We start from the raw sequence: 13,062 nt of genomic DNA on the forward strand, positions 1-13,062 counted from the left end.
TTAAACAAAGGCTTCAGCTGTAAACACATCAAGTGTATCAAACAAAAGGACACTGACAAGCCTCTCTTATAATAACATGCCTAGGTATGAAGTTTAATTTCAAAAGGCTGGAACAGATTTAAGCCTTCATTTGAAGGCTTCGATGTTACCTTTCTGTATGCTTTTAAGAAATCAGTTTCAATTGTATTTAATTCAAAACATGAACACCTGCAAATTGTATAGACAGGTGACAATAAAGTGAAGTTCTGTGACAGTATGAAATTTGAATTCCATTTTCATCATCGCAATGAAAGAAAAAATGAACAAAGAAAAAAAATAATTTAAAAATCCATACCTTTTCTTGGAGGTAGTTCACCACTTTGTGTTAACTCTGTTCCAGGATATACAATCTCCCCATCTTTTACCATTTCATTCCACAAGCCACATAGTCCATCTCGTGTAAAAGCAAGCTGTTAAAAATAATACATTATATATAGTTAAACACAACAATTTTCTCTCAAGCCAACTCAAGCTAACATTTAAAATACATCAGATTTTATATTTTGTCTCAGAAGAAAGAAAACACATGTATCACCTCACTGGTATATTCATTGTGTGTGTGTGTGTGCATGACAGGGATTTAAATCATCTTCAGGATCTCTGATTCTCTAGCTATGCTATTTTCACACTAAAAGCGCAGAACAGTAACTTTTAGATAGGCTCAAATACAGCAAGATAAACTTTCTTTTGGTGAAAAATTTTCATCAAAAGCATGGATTTGGTCACCTCAGCACTATCCACACATTCAAGATGACATCACGCAATAATTGGGGGGGCTGCATGGAGTGGGGTGCCCTTTTTCCCTTCAGGAAAAGCTATCCAAAGTAAGTCAAGCTGCATAAAGTCAGAAAACAGGGAAGCATGAAGAAAGTCAATACAGTCCCCTCTTCAAACCAGCAACTGAGGACCTGAGCACTCAACCAGAACACATGACATCAAGGCACAGATTCACAAATGTATTTCAAACTGGTCCTGCTGTGCAAAGCATCTCTCACAGCCCTCCCTCTTCCTTCCAGCTGCTACAACGCCTCCTCTCGCATGCAGGCTAATGCACGTGCGTGATCATCTGCTGAACCAGATTATGGAACCAGTCAAGACTAAAACCAGCTGCGCCTGGGGGAAGAGCGAGGGGCTGCCTCAGCCCAGGTCAGTTCCCAATACACTATGTGTGCAATAGGACAAATACTTGTGACAGAACAAATGGCAGGACCGTGCTAGCTGGAAGCGCTCATGAAAGCACCGGCTGTAATACGAGTCTCCTAATGATTTATAAATTTGGATCTCCCTTGAAGAATCCTAATGACCAGGATTACTTGTCTTCTCCTGATGTCGTTCCCTGCTTTATAAAATGCTGCAAAACAGGTGTCAACAGCCCAAGCAAGTTCCATAATAACCAGGCTATAATTTGCAACCATATAGCATAAGGGAGGAGGGGAGTACATGACATTGAAAAACAGAGTACCTTTAGCATACCAAAGTGGTGCAGTGGAAACATTTAAAAAAAACCTGCTGAAGGCTTATTCAGAAGCATCTTTGTGTTACATAACTAGTATTCAAATCCAAATTGAGGAGTAATACAAAAATGTTACTTACACAACTGCTGTAAAATATTTACCGTTATACACAGAAGTCTACTTATACTTCATTTTGATCTATTTCCTAAAGATATTTTAATGATTAAAGATTACAGGTTTTAAGAGTCGCACCCACCAGCAGTGAAGTCATTTGCTGATCTAGCTAATCTCAGTTAACATGAAGAATTAAAGACAAGTCGCATATTTTGACACCACTGTAACACACTAAATTACCACAGTAGTTTCTTGACTTCATATTGCATACTTCAGAAATTCACTCCAACACGTATTAATGATTTCAATCGTTTTTCTTTCATCATAAAATATGAGCTGACACATTGTACGTATTTGTCACTTGCTGTTTCCCGATCTCAGGGGGATAAGAGGGAAAAGAATCACACAGCGTGAGCTAGACATTATTCAACTTATCTGCGATTTATCAATTGTGCAGCACCAGAATTACACTGTGGCCACACTTTACTGAAAGGTACAGTCCCTGTTCTTCAGAGCTAGACAGCACATAGAGCTTTTGCAAAGATTCTGTGTTTTGCTAAAAGCTTTACATTTGGCTTAATTTTTTAAAAATTGGAATAGTCTGAATTAAAGTTGCATTTCAACAACACAAAAAAAAAAATCAACCATTCACCATTGACTGAATTTCTTGCATTGTTCTCAGTCTATAAATATTTCAAAAATAAATGGTGTTCACTTTCCCCTTCATCAGATGTCGTCATATACTTTAGTGGGGTACTTAAGGAATTTATTTTTCACAATTTTTTTCTTGCAAAAATAGCTAACCACAACTATTTCATTATTTTGGGCTCATATGTGATAGAATTTTTTTTTTTTTAAACATTCACCTGTTGAATGCTAACCTATGCTAAAATACAAGCTTGAAAATCGTGAGTGAGGCTACCCTTCAGATGGGTTGCATAATAAATTATGGTTTTTACAAAGTTAAGATTTTTGTCTGATAAACTGTCTTTTCATACATTTTATTTTACATTCTCAGATCACCTTGGTATTCAAAATGATTCTCACAGCCCTTAAGCTTACAATCTAAAGGCCTACAGGCTTGGAACTCAAGGTTCTTCACAATGCAGCACTCTTACTTCAGAAAACTTACTACTTTTGTAAGCATTGCTGTAAAGTAGAATCAACAACTGTGTTCTCCATTTTAAACTCTAATCCTTTTAACATGGCATAAAGTTCACCCAAGTCTTTCACACAACTAAAAACTGAAAAAGTAAACAAAATTTCTTCTGCCTTGGGCTTGGTGTTCAAATTCTTATCAAAGTCATTTTCTTGGTATGTTGCATAAAGATAGAGCAACCGCCAAGATTATAGGTCAGAGAGAGTTCCCCCTCCTTCTCCAAATACCTCATGTGGAAGCTTACACCATAAGCAGCCTTCAGATAAACAATTTTGCTTTTATTCAGGCTGTAGTTAACATTTTGCCAATGGTATATGTGTTGGAGGAGGGGGAAAAGGAGACGTTTGAAAATAAAGGAACACTGGACTTTTTTTGCAGCAATAATTGAGGCAACCAACTGAAAGGACAATTAAGAAACAGTATTTACAATCCATTCATCTGTCATAACTGAGGGCAACTCAATTCCAACTGTAACAAGTTCACTATTAATCTACTTGATATTCAGCAGACATATTAAACAGTGAATTGCCACTGTGATAGCCAAAAGTGAAAGAAAAGTCTGAGTTTTTAAGTGATAAATTATTCAAGCAATTTTATTTTCATGATCCCAAAATTCTATAACCATAATAGAAGCTTCACAACTCCCTTAAGAGAAATATTTCACTCAACCAACAGAAACAGGGAGGAGTGGTTGATACACCAGAGGGTCGTGCTGCCATCCAGAGGGATGTCGACAGGCTGGAGAAAGGCACTGACAGGAACCTCCTGAAGTTCAACAAGGAGAAGTGCAAAGTCCTGCATCTGGGGAGGAACAACCCCAGCCACCAGTACATGCTGGGGACCATCCAGCTGGAAAGCAGCTTTGCAGAAAAGGCTCTGTGGGTCTTTCTGGGCACCAAGTTGAACATGAGCCGGCAATGTGCCCTTGCCATGAAGAAGGTTAATGGGTGTCCTGGGCTGCATTAGGAGGAGTGTTGCCAGCAGGTCGAGGGAGGTGATCCTTCCCCTCTGCTCAGCACTGGTGAGGCCACACCTGGAGTGCTGAGTCCAGTTCTGGGTTCCCCAGTACACGAGAGACATGGGCATACTGGAGAGAGTCCAGCAAAGGGCCACGAAATTAATTAAGGGACTGGAACATCTCTCGGAAAGGCTGAGAGCTGGGACTGTTTAGCCTGGAGAAGAGAAGGCTCAGGGGGGAACTCATCAATGTATATAAATATCTGAAGGGAACATGTAAAGAAGATGGAGCCAGGCTTTGCTCAGTGGTGCCCAGTGGCAGGACCAGAGGCAGTGGGGACAAACTGAAACACAGGAGGTTCCCTCTGACCATCAGGAAGCACTTTTTTTTTTTTACTGTGAGGGTGACCAAGCACTGGCACAGGTTGCCCAGGGAGGTTGTAGTGTCTCCATCCTTGGGGATATTCAAAGGTATTCGGACATGGTCCTGGGCAACTGGCTCTAAGTGGCCCTGCTTGAGCAGGGGGGTTGGACCAGATGACATCCAGAGGTCCCTTCCAACCCCAACCATTTGTGATTCTGTGAAACTAGCAGCTGAAGATAACAGTAAGTCAACTGTATGGTAGAAAAGTCAAATATCTGCTTTGACTACACAATTCTGCTTTTCTTTCTTTCCACAGTGTTTTAAGACTATCTTAGCCAGCACAAGCACATATTACTTTCTTCTTTTGCTCCCACTGATACTTCTGGCATTCAGTCATTTGCAAGGAGTCTATCAACACATCTAAGTGCTGAGACAGGAGAACTAAAACTTTGTTCAGAACAAATTCGGACAACATCTCTCTTTGGTTTCTATTTTCCAAAAAATATAACTCCTCTTCATAAATATGGCTCTTCTTCCACTCAGTTCTTTAAAGAAAGTTCACAAGGCAATCGATGGTGCAGTGCAAAAGAAAAACACGTTTGGTGTCTTCCTTGTTTCTGACATACTGAGGTTGCAAGTACAAGAGTACCTACTGGTGTTTTGTTAAGTCTAACACTCTCTCACTAGATAGCTTGATTTATGTGGGCATCTTTCCCTCTAATAATTTAGTAACTTCATTTGTGAATGTTTAAAGGGATGAACTTGACAAACTCAGCAAATTAACAAATTAGGACTAATTAAGTTTTGATTGAATTTTTGCAACTGGCAACAGTGCCAGAGATGTACACTCTGTAAAAACCCCACAAGGACCCCAAGTCCCAGCTTGCCCTACCACCTACATGCTGCCTTCCCAAGACTGAGACAACAGCAGCTCCATGCTCCATCACCACTATCCACTGCCTTAAAACCTTGGCCCGTGTTCTTAATCCTCCTACTCATTCCACCAGATCAAGTGCCACTCCCCATGCCTTCCCATGGCATCTCCTGACCTCCTCTCAGATCAGACCACAGCCACATATCCCGATCTACGCACCTCACCCTCACAAACCCCAAGCCACTTCCACCACTTGTCACACATTCTCATCCCCAGACCGTGTCTTGATCTCTGCACTTGTAAGGCATGTATCTCACCAAGTTCATACCTCCCACATAGACCTAAGTCTCAGCCCTAGTCACTTAACCCAAGCCAAAAAAGCAATGGCCTAAGCAGCCTTCAAAGTGAACCTCTACTGCACTGTAAAGTGGACAGCCCCAACTCTAATCTTCTATTAAGCTTATCTCTGCAGTTAAACTGTAATTTATTCTGTCTGGTACAACATTTAATTAAGTCAAATGGTTATCTAGTTTGTTTTGCTGGCATATGCTGCTGCCATCCTCCGACAGGGCTGGCAGTGAAATTCCCGTCCATCCCCATCAACTCTAGAGAGTAAGGCATTGGCATTAACAGTTCCTTACATTTCAAGAAAATTAAATCTTGAAACCATAACTGGATAAGCTTCTGAGAATTCTCAAAGCACCACTACAATTTTGCTTTTAATAAGTTATTTTAAGAATAATCAGCAGCTGTGATTTTGTTCTAAAGTCAACTGTTTAAGTCAGACAAAGCTTACTCCATGTGATACAGCTGCTTGCGTTCTTGATGTGGTTTCATAAACTTTCCTGCAGAAAGCATAGAAGCCTCTGCAAAAGTTAACTCGAGCTCAAGACAAACAAAGCCAGGAAAAGAAAATGACACAAAAGGCCAAGGATTGATTCAGGTAGGATTCCTGATTATATAACTGCACTGGAAATTCAAGAAAGTGACTTCATAATCACAAAATGTCAATATGGATTTAAAATGTAAGCTACTTAAATAATCTTCACCTCAGAATTGCGGGGGGGGGGGGGAGAATCTGTTCTCCATTCAGTTACTTCTGCATTAGCCACTGGCTGTATTTTAAAGATTACATTAAAAAACATTTTTCTTTAGAAATAGATTAAAAAAAAAAAAAACAAAACTTTTTCAGCCCAGCAATGGTGAAGAACATCACAGAACAGTAAGTCCTTTCCCAAGTGTCTCTGTTGTTTTCGCTTTTTTTAATCCATTCAATTTGTGTTTCCTTTTTCATTGTCATCTTCTGCAGTATTTTGTCCTAGCTTCCTTCCTCCCCTGCTGAAGCATGCCCTGAAACCACAGCTGCTTATCACACCTATGCAAAGCACAGTGAAACATCATTAGATCTAAACACACTGCTCTAAAGCTCTGATAGCAAAGACAGAAAAGTTCAGCAGCCCCACATTACTTTAACAGACTTGGGGTTAAACTAGAAATGTCCCCATAATAACAGTCTACTGGTCTTCCATTTGTAGCAAACTTTTATTAACAGTTAACGGTCATATGCAAAGAAAAACTATGCAATTCCCTCAAACTTAGAAGAGAAATTCTCTAACTTTCTCCATTTGCAGAACGGTAGTTCTGTTTGAGCCCAAATATTTGCATAAACATTAAATTTCATTTCTCTAACCTATCACTCCACATATGGTCTTCACCTCTCCTTCTGGAAATCCCTTATTTTGGAGGAACAGCATTATTTCATTTTTTAAATAATTAAAAAAATCCCTATTGCAAACTTCACTTCCTTTAAAAATGTAGGAGTTCTCATTTGCAGTTTGCTATAGGAACTTCCACATAAGCCCTTCATTTTTTGATCAGAAAACCGAAACTAAGAAGAAAATTAACAGGAAATCAACAAAATAGAGAGAAAGCAACTTTCAATAACTTCTTGCTTTTAATAGTCAAGACATTATTTATTTACATTATCTTCTTACAAGCAAAGACACTGATCTAGATGCTAGAAGAGTGGGATTTTTGTGAAAATCAAAATGCCAAATGTAACTTCGAAGGGAAGGTAAAAACGTTTCAGACCAATGCAATTCTTACAGGTGGCCATTTCATTTTAAAAAGCTTACTCTCATCTCTGGCAAAAAAAGATGAGAGAAATAGCCTGCCAACCATGAACTCCATGAAAACTGATGAAAATGCGTCATATTTCTCTCGTAGACAGCTCTTGCACCTTGACTGTTGCCTAAAGTTTTTTTCCACGGTACAGGAAAATGAAAGTTTTTCACCTCTAATCTCTGCTATTAAGCACAATAGTTCTCTGCAGGATCCAGAATAAGCAGACTAATTAAACGCCATTCGAACACACACATGCATCCCATTAGCTGACAGCAATTCTAGTTTTTCGTTATTCAGCCATCACTAATTAAAGTTCTCTGCATAAGGTTCTAAATTAGTAGTACAGTACATCTATTTAATCAGAATTATTTTAAGCACAGTTTGATTCAGCAAACTGGGTATCAAGGTTTAGGGAAACAATTTTAATCTTCCCTTCCATTTGTATATTTTTTATACTTGCCTTTCTAAAAAAAAGTACATGTTCCTTAGAAACAGCCATTAAAACACAATCTCCCATTACACACAGATTTTGCTATAAATGTGATGGTTTCTACCAGTAATAGACATAAATAGGTAGGTGTTTTTAAATGTATTAATTCAACTCTAAAAGAATAAATTGGAAATTTAAGTTATATGCCAGCCTTTCTAGCAACTACGTTAAACATGACCCATGAAAAAGTGGCCTGTACTAAAATCCACCTGTTTTATAACTTCATAGGATTATTTTATTAATGGTGATGTTATACACATATTATTGATACATGTAATATTACATATTGTACTATTGATGTTACCTCATATTGAGCTGAACTGTCCTAATTTTTCAGCTGCTATAACAGTTTGTGTTTTTTCAGACAACACAGAATATCTTAATTTTGCTTCACTGGGAAATTTAGACTTTTAATAAAACAAATGTTTCTAATCAGTTCAAAATTATACTAGCAGCTGTAAATCATACAATAATAGGTCAATAATTACAAAGTTAGTAAAAAGACATGGAATAGTTATGGGGTGCACTTGGGTCTTTGTAGAGCATTTTGGCTTCCTACAATATTATTGATTAGTTTCAGATAAATTAATATAAGCAAAAAATACATTGTCAAGATATAGTTCCATTAACATTTCACACCAGTTAATCCTGCAGGCTAGAGGCTCACTGCTATTACAAAAGGGCTTGTGTCTTTGATATTCTCTTAAGAACAGTAATAATATGCTACATCACGCTGGCTTTGTCTCTTAACAGTAACATCCCAAAGGTGAATAAGAACATTCAAATTTGGCCTGGATGCCAGCTGGAACAGTGATGCGCACAGGTGATTAAACACAATCCATGCTAAAATCCATGTGTCATTCTTTTCTTAATATATTAATACCACTATATTATAGACTTATTCATGCACGTAGTATTATAATATCATGTATTACATTATTAATGCAACATCGTCTTGAGCTAAAGCAAAAAAGAATCCGATGATTTTCAGAGAGATTTCACTGGCTTAATACACAATAACTGCCACAGCCATCAAGTCTAAAGAGCAAACTCTCTGGCAACAGTGACTAAAAAAAAAAAAAAAAGGCAAGTCAGACTTTGGAGACTACTAGCCCACCAAATGAAACATTTCACTTCCATTTCTAGCTATACTCCCCAAATTTTCCAGCAGCAAAGAACTTCATTTAAAAACAAAAAAAGTTCGTTTTAAAGACTAATCAATCTCTATGTGTCTTCTAAGGTAAGAATTCCCCAGTATAATTCTGTTTCTCTAAGGATTTTCACCTACCCACTCTTGGACTGCTGTACAGTGAAAAGTTAAAAATCTAGCTGCAAAGTGAAGAGTTTCAGGGTCTAATTCCAAACAATAATTTGTAGTCAGCTTGATTAATTCACATAAATTAATGTGTCTTTCTTCAAACCTCTCCTAGGTGCTATGCTCATCTTTTCAATTCCTGTTGACAGTCTCTTGAACACCAATAAGGTCCTTCTATAGTTAGCTGGTAAAAACATACACGGTAGGAAATCAGCATATCCAGTACACATAGAAATTAAAGGATTAAGAGGCAGGATTTACACCTATAAAGAAATTTCACATGCAGCTAGGTCATGCTAGTCAACCAGTAGCTAAAACAGTTAATCATGCAATAGAAAAATTCTCCAGAGCCCGAAACCCCTTTATTTGACAGAAGACATCTGCCATTTAATACATCAAAAAGGAGCAATTCAAGATTCACATGCACATTTTTTAAAATACTGAACACATATATCCAGATACAGTTCTGTGATGAGGACCTGTGCAATACCAAAAACAGTTAACCTAATAAGAAAATTATATTATACCCAGGAGGCCTGGCTAGTCTTCAGATTCCAGAGAAGTGATGTTTGCGTCCAGCAGATCACAAATGATTACTGTTCTCTTATTTCATTAATCTCATTATTTTGACTACAGCATGACTGGAAGAAAACAAAGGGAGTACCCTGGCAATTAGAGTCTAACTTGTTATTACTCATAAAGAACTCTTATAAATAAGGGAGCTTATTCATAGAAATGTTACAAACTAAGATTTTTATTATTAAAAGGAATTATTACAACACATTAACTACACAATAGTCTCATAAAAGACAAATATTTCATTGCATTTATACACACTCAGCTGACAATAATTCTTAAAGTTTGGATGGCAACTGAAGCCCTCTTGTCAAAAGTTTACATAAACAGAAAAAAGGGATGTAGAAAAAAAGGCACTACAAATGAGAGGAAAAGTCTGACAAATCACGTGAACAGTCACATTTTTCACGCCATATAATACAGAAGAAAAATAGGCAATGCATAGTCAGCAGCTGCTACAAACAAAAATTGCCACTTTTTCAGCTAAAAATTTCCTCTGTTCTACAATCGTTGAAGCAACACATTTGTAATCCAGAAGCCAGCCTCCAGGGAACACAGAAATATTTCTGCATTTCTTAATATGCTTATCTTCAAATTGTTTCCGACTATGTTTATTTACCACATTAGCCAAAACATCTAACTTCGGATCAAAACTTTTACTTTGGTAAGAATAAAAGATGAAAATAGAACTAATCTAGCCAAATCAAGAGCAAGCCCTGCCATTTTATAGCATTTACATACAAGACCTACTAAATAATGTAACCTCTAAGGCTGTATCTGTCACTTCTGATTCCAATTTAGCTTGTTTGATGTAAAATATTGGAGAAAGGCTGCTTTTGAATCACAACTGCATGGGGAAAAACCCTTGTCTAACCACAAGAATAGCTGAACTCAACCATTCAGACTACCAGCATGTAATTTTGGGTAAAGTCACTCAGGATGCAATTTTTAAAATATTTTATTATTATTATTAATCTGTAACAAAGAAATAACACTGGCTGGCCCATCCCAACAAGAATTTCAGAGTTTTGAGCAGGACTTGGAAAGGTTATTCAAAGTAAGGTATCTATATGCAGCATCTGGGGGAAGGAAGAAGACAGACAAGACAAGGACTTACTCTAGTTACCCATTTCATCTGAAACAAACATAACTGACCCAAACCACTCTACTTCTCTATATTTTCCACTTAATTTTCAAACCTGAATTAGGAAAACACGATAGTATCCTCATCCCCGTATCACGCAACTTTGATAAATGAACAGATCATCTTCTAAGACAAAAGAAAACCTTCACCAAACATTTCAACAAAGATCAGTTCCATTTCAACCACGTATCTTTGACAAAAAGTTAACTCCCCTCAAAAGGACAAGATTTAAAGGAAGCCTGTACCTGCTATACAAACAACTACAGTAAAAGCTGATTTAAATTCTTCAAAATATAGATTAGATTTCCATTGCCTTTCGCTTCAGTTCTCTTGTGCATTAAAGCTGCTAGCTCATACGCAGGCAAGCAGTTTAGCAACAGCCCAAATGAAGAATTTATAGTTCTAGTAGTAATGCTACATACTCAGCTATGTGCTCTGACACACTGCAAAGATAACATACATACGTAGTCCAGCTTGTTTCTAAGCAGAAGGGACTGGACTGACAACACAGATCTATTTGCAGCTCAAAATAAGTTAGTGTTTCTTCAAGATCAGTTTTAAATCAGCATACTCAAAAAACCCTACACACCTATCTCAAGAGCAATGCTGCAGTCTTCCATTTGTCAGCTATTTAGGCTAAAAGCATCCCTGATCTGCACCTGAAAGGTCACAATGCCATACAACTATCTAACTCCTTACCTGTAAGTCTGTCTTCAACCATTTGGAGTCAAACCTAGCTTGAGCAGCCAGACAAAAAGATTCAGAAGACATGTTTCCTTCTCCAGCCTTCTCTCCAGGCTGGCTGAGCAGCCCAACCTGCCACAGAATGAGAAAAATAACAATCTAGCACATGAAATAAACCACACAAGGTTATTTTTGTTCAGACTAGGATGGCTTCCACTTGATCTTTAAAAATTTACTGTAAATAAGGACCTCCCTTGTTCACATCCCCTGAAATCGCACAGGGAGAGGAACACGCATTAAGAACACTATTTGAACCCCAAAACCCTCCACTTCTCTTCCCTATGACATTTGTGGAAGGAAGCCTCCCTTCTGCTGCACTGAGCTACATCAGAGGCCTAACGCTGCCCCTCAGATCCATAAGTGGTGCATGAAATAAATAATTGATCGCAGATTACGCAAGCCCCAGGCCAACATAAAGCGATTATCAGGGTCACCCGCACCCCCTCCTCCCCGCCGCCCCCGGCGGCAGCCGAGGCCCGGGGGCTTCCCCTCGCCGCACGACCCCCTCTCCCAGGAGCATATTCCCCCCCCCCCCCGCCCTCACGGCCCACCGTCACCGCCCGTTACGGTCACCAGCCGCGGCTTTAGCCCACCTCGGCCAGCCCGGGTGAGAGGGCCGCGGGCTGCCGGGACCTCGGCCGGCCGACGGGGCGCAGGCAGGAGGGGCGGGTGAAGGCCCTGCCCGGGCAGGGGTCGCTGCACACGGCGCGGGGGCTGCGCCGCCCCGCCCCTCTCGCGGGGCTCCCTGGCTGAGGAGGGGAGGCCCCTTTCCCCGCGTCGCCAGACCGAGGCCGAGCGCGCTCGCGCCCCCCGCCCCCCCCACTGCGGCCAGCTCTACGGGGCAGGGGGAGGCGCTCCCGCCCTCTGTCTCCCCCCCCCTCGCCCCCGCCGAGACAGATGGAGGCGTCGAGGCGCCCGCCGGGCTCCCTCGCACTCACCGGCCGGCCGCGGCGACGACGGCGGCGGCGGCGGCGGCGGCGGCTCCTCGCCCCTTGCCTCGCCTCGCTCTACCGCCGCCCGCTCGGCCCCGGGTAATCCTCGCCCCTCCTTCCCTCGCCCGCCCGCCTCCCCCCCTCCGCCGGCAGAGCCGCTCGCCGGTCCCTCCCTCGGTACTGGAGACAGGGGGACCTCGGCCAATTCGCGGCTCAGCCCCCAGTACGCCACCAAAGCTCTCGGCCAATCAGGAGAGGAGGGGGAGGCGGGACATCCTGTCCCGGAGCGGGCCGCAGCGCAGCGGGGAGCGGCGCAGGGGGGCTGGGCCGGGCGGCCTGCGGGGCGGGCAGCGGCATCGGTCCGCCTCGGAGATGAGTCTGAAGTCAAGCCGCTAATAACAAAAAACAAAGTCTCCTTTTAGGTAGGATGCAGAAATTAAACAAAAGAGGGTTTGGGTTGTTTTTTTTTTTAAAGTCACTTTAGGGACCATCTGCAAACTATACTGTTAAGTTCGTTTCTAAAAAAAAGAAGCTTTTAAATATTTCAGAGCAGAAAGGTCAATAACGAGTAGCTCAGAGCCAAACAAAATGGCAGAAGCAGCCTGAAAGAGTCGAGGCTGGAAACGGGAAAATGATGCCGCTGCACGCAAGGGAAGAAGGATGCTGGGGAGGAGAGCGGGAACTGGCTAATGGCAGGCAATGGCGAGAGTCTGGAGGCAAAAGTTGGCTGATCGCCCAAGTGAGAAACTGCTCTGAGGCAAATAATCATGCTTCAG

General features: G+C 40.8%; 1 protein-coding gene across 4 annotated transcripts in view; it reads right to left on the bottom strand.

Annotated features, from left to right (window-relative positions):
* The window catches only part of HERC2 (HECT and RLD domain containing E3 ubiquitin protein ligase 2), a 116,689-nt gene extending 104,359 nt beyond the window's left edge, over positions 1-12,330 (bottom strand). For all 4 annotated transcript variants that reach the window (XM_050907275.1, XM_050907284.1, XM_050907265.1 and 1 more), the window contains exons 1-3: positions 12,293-12,330; positions 11,310-11,426; positions 335-449 (exon numbers count right to left, since the gene is read on the bottom strand). In XM_050907275.1, the coding sequence (XP_050763232.1) occupies positions 335-449; positions 11,310-11,381 (187 nt within the window). In that variant the 5' untranslated portion in view covers positions 11,382-11,426; positions 12,293-12,330. The remainder of the gene's footprint in view (positions 1-334; positions 450-11,309; positions 11,427-12,292) is intronic.
* Positions 12,331-13,062: the final 732 nt, after the last annotated feature.

This window comes from Gymnogyps californianus, chromosome 1 (genome assembly GCF_018139145.2).
Source record: "Gymnogyps californianus isolate 813 chromosome 1, ASM1813914v2, whole genome shotgun sequence".
NCBI classification, from domain to species: Eukaryota; Metazoa; Chordata; class Aves; order Accipitriformes; family Cathartidae; genus Gymnogyps; species Gymnogyps californianus.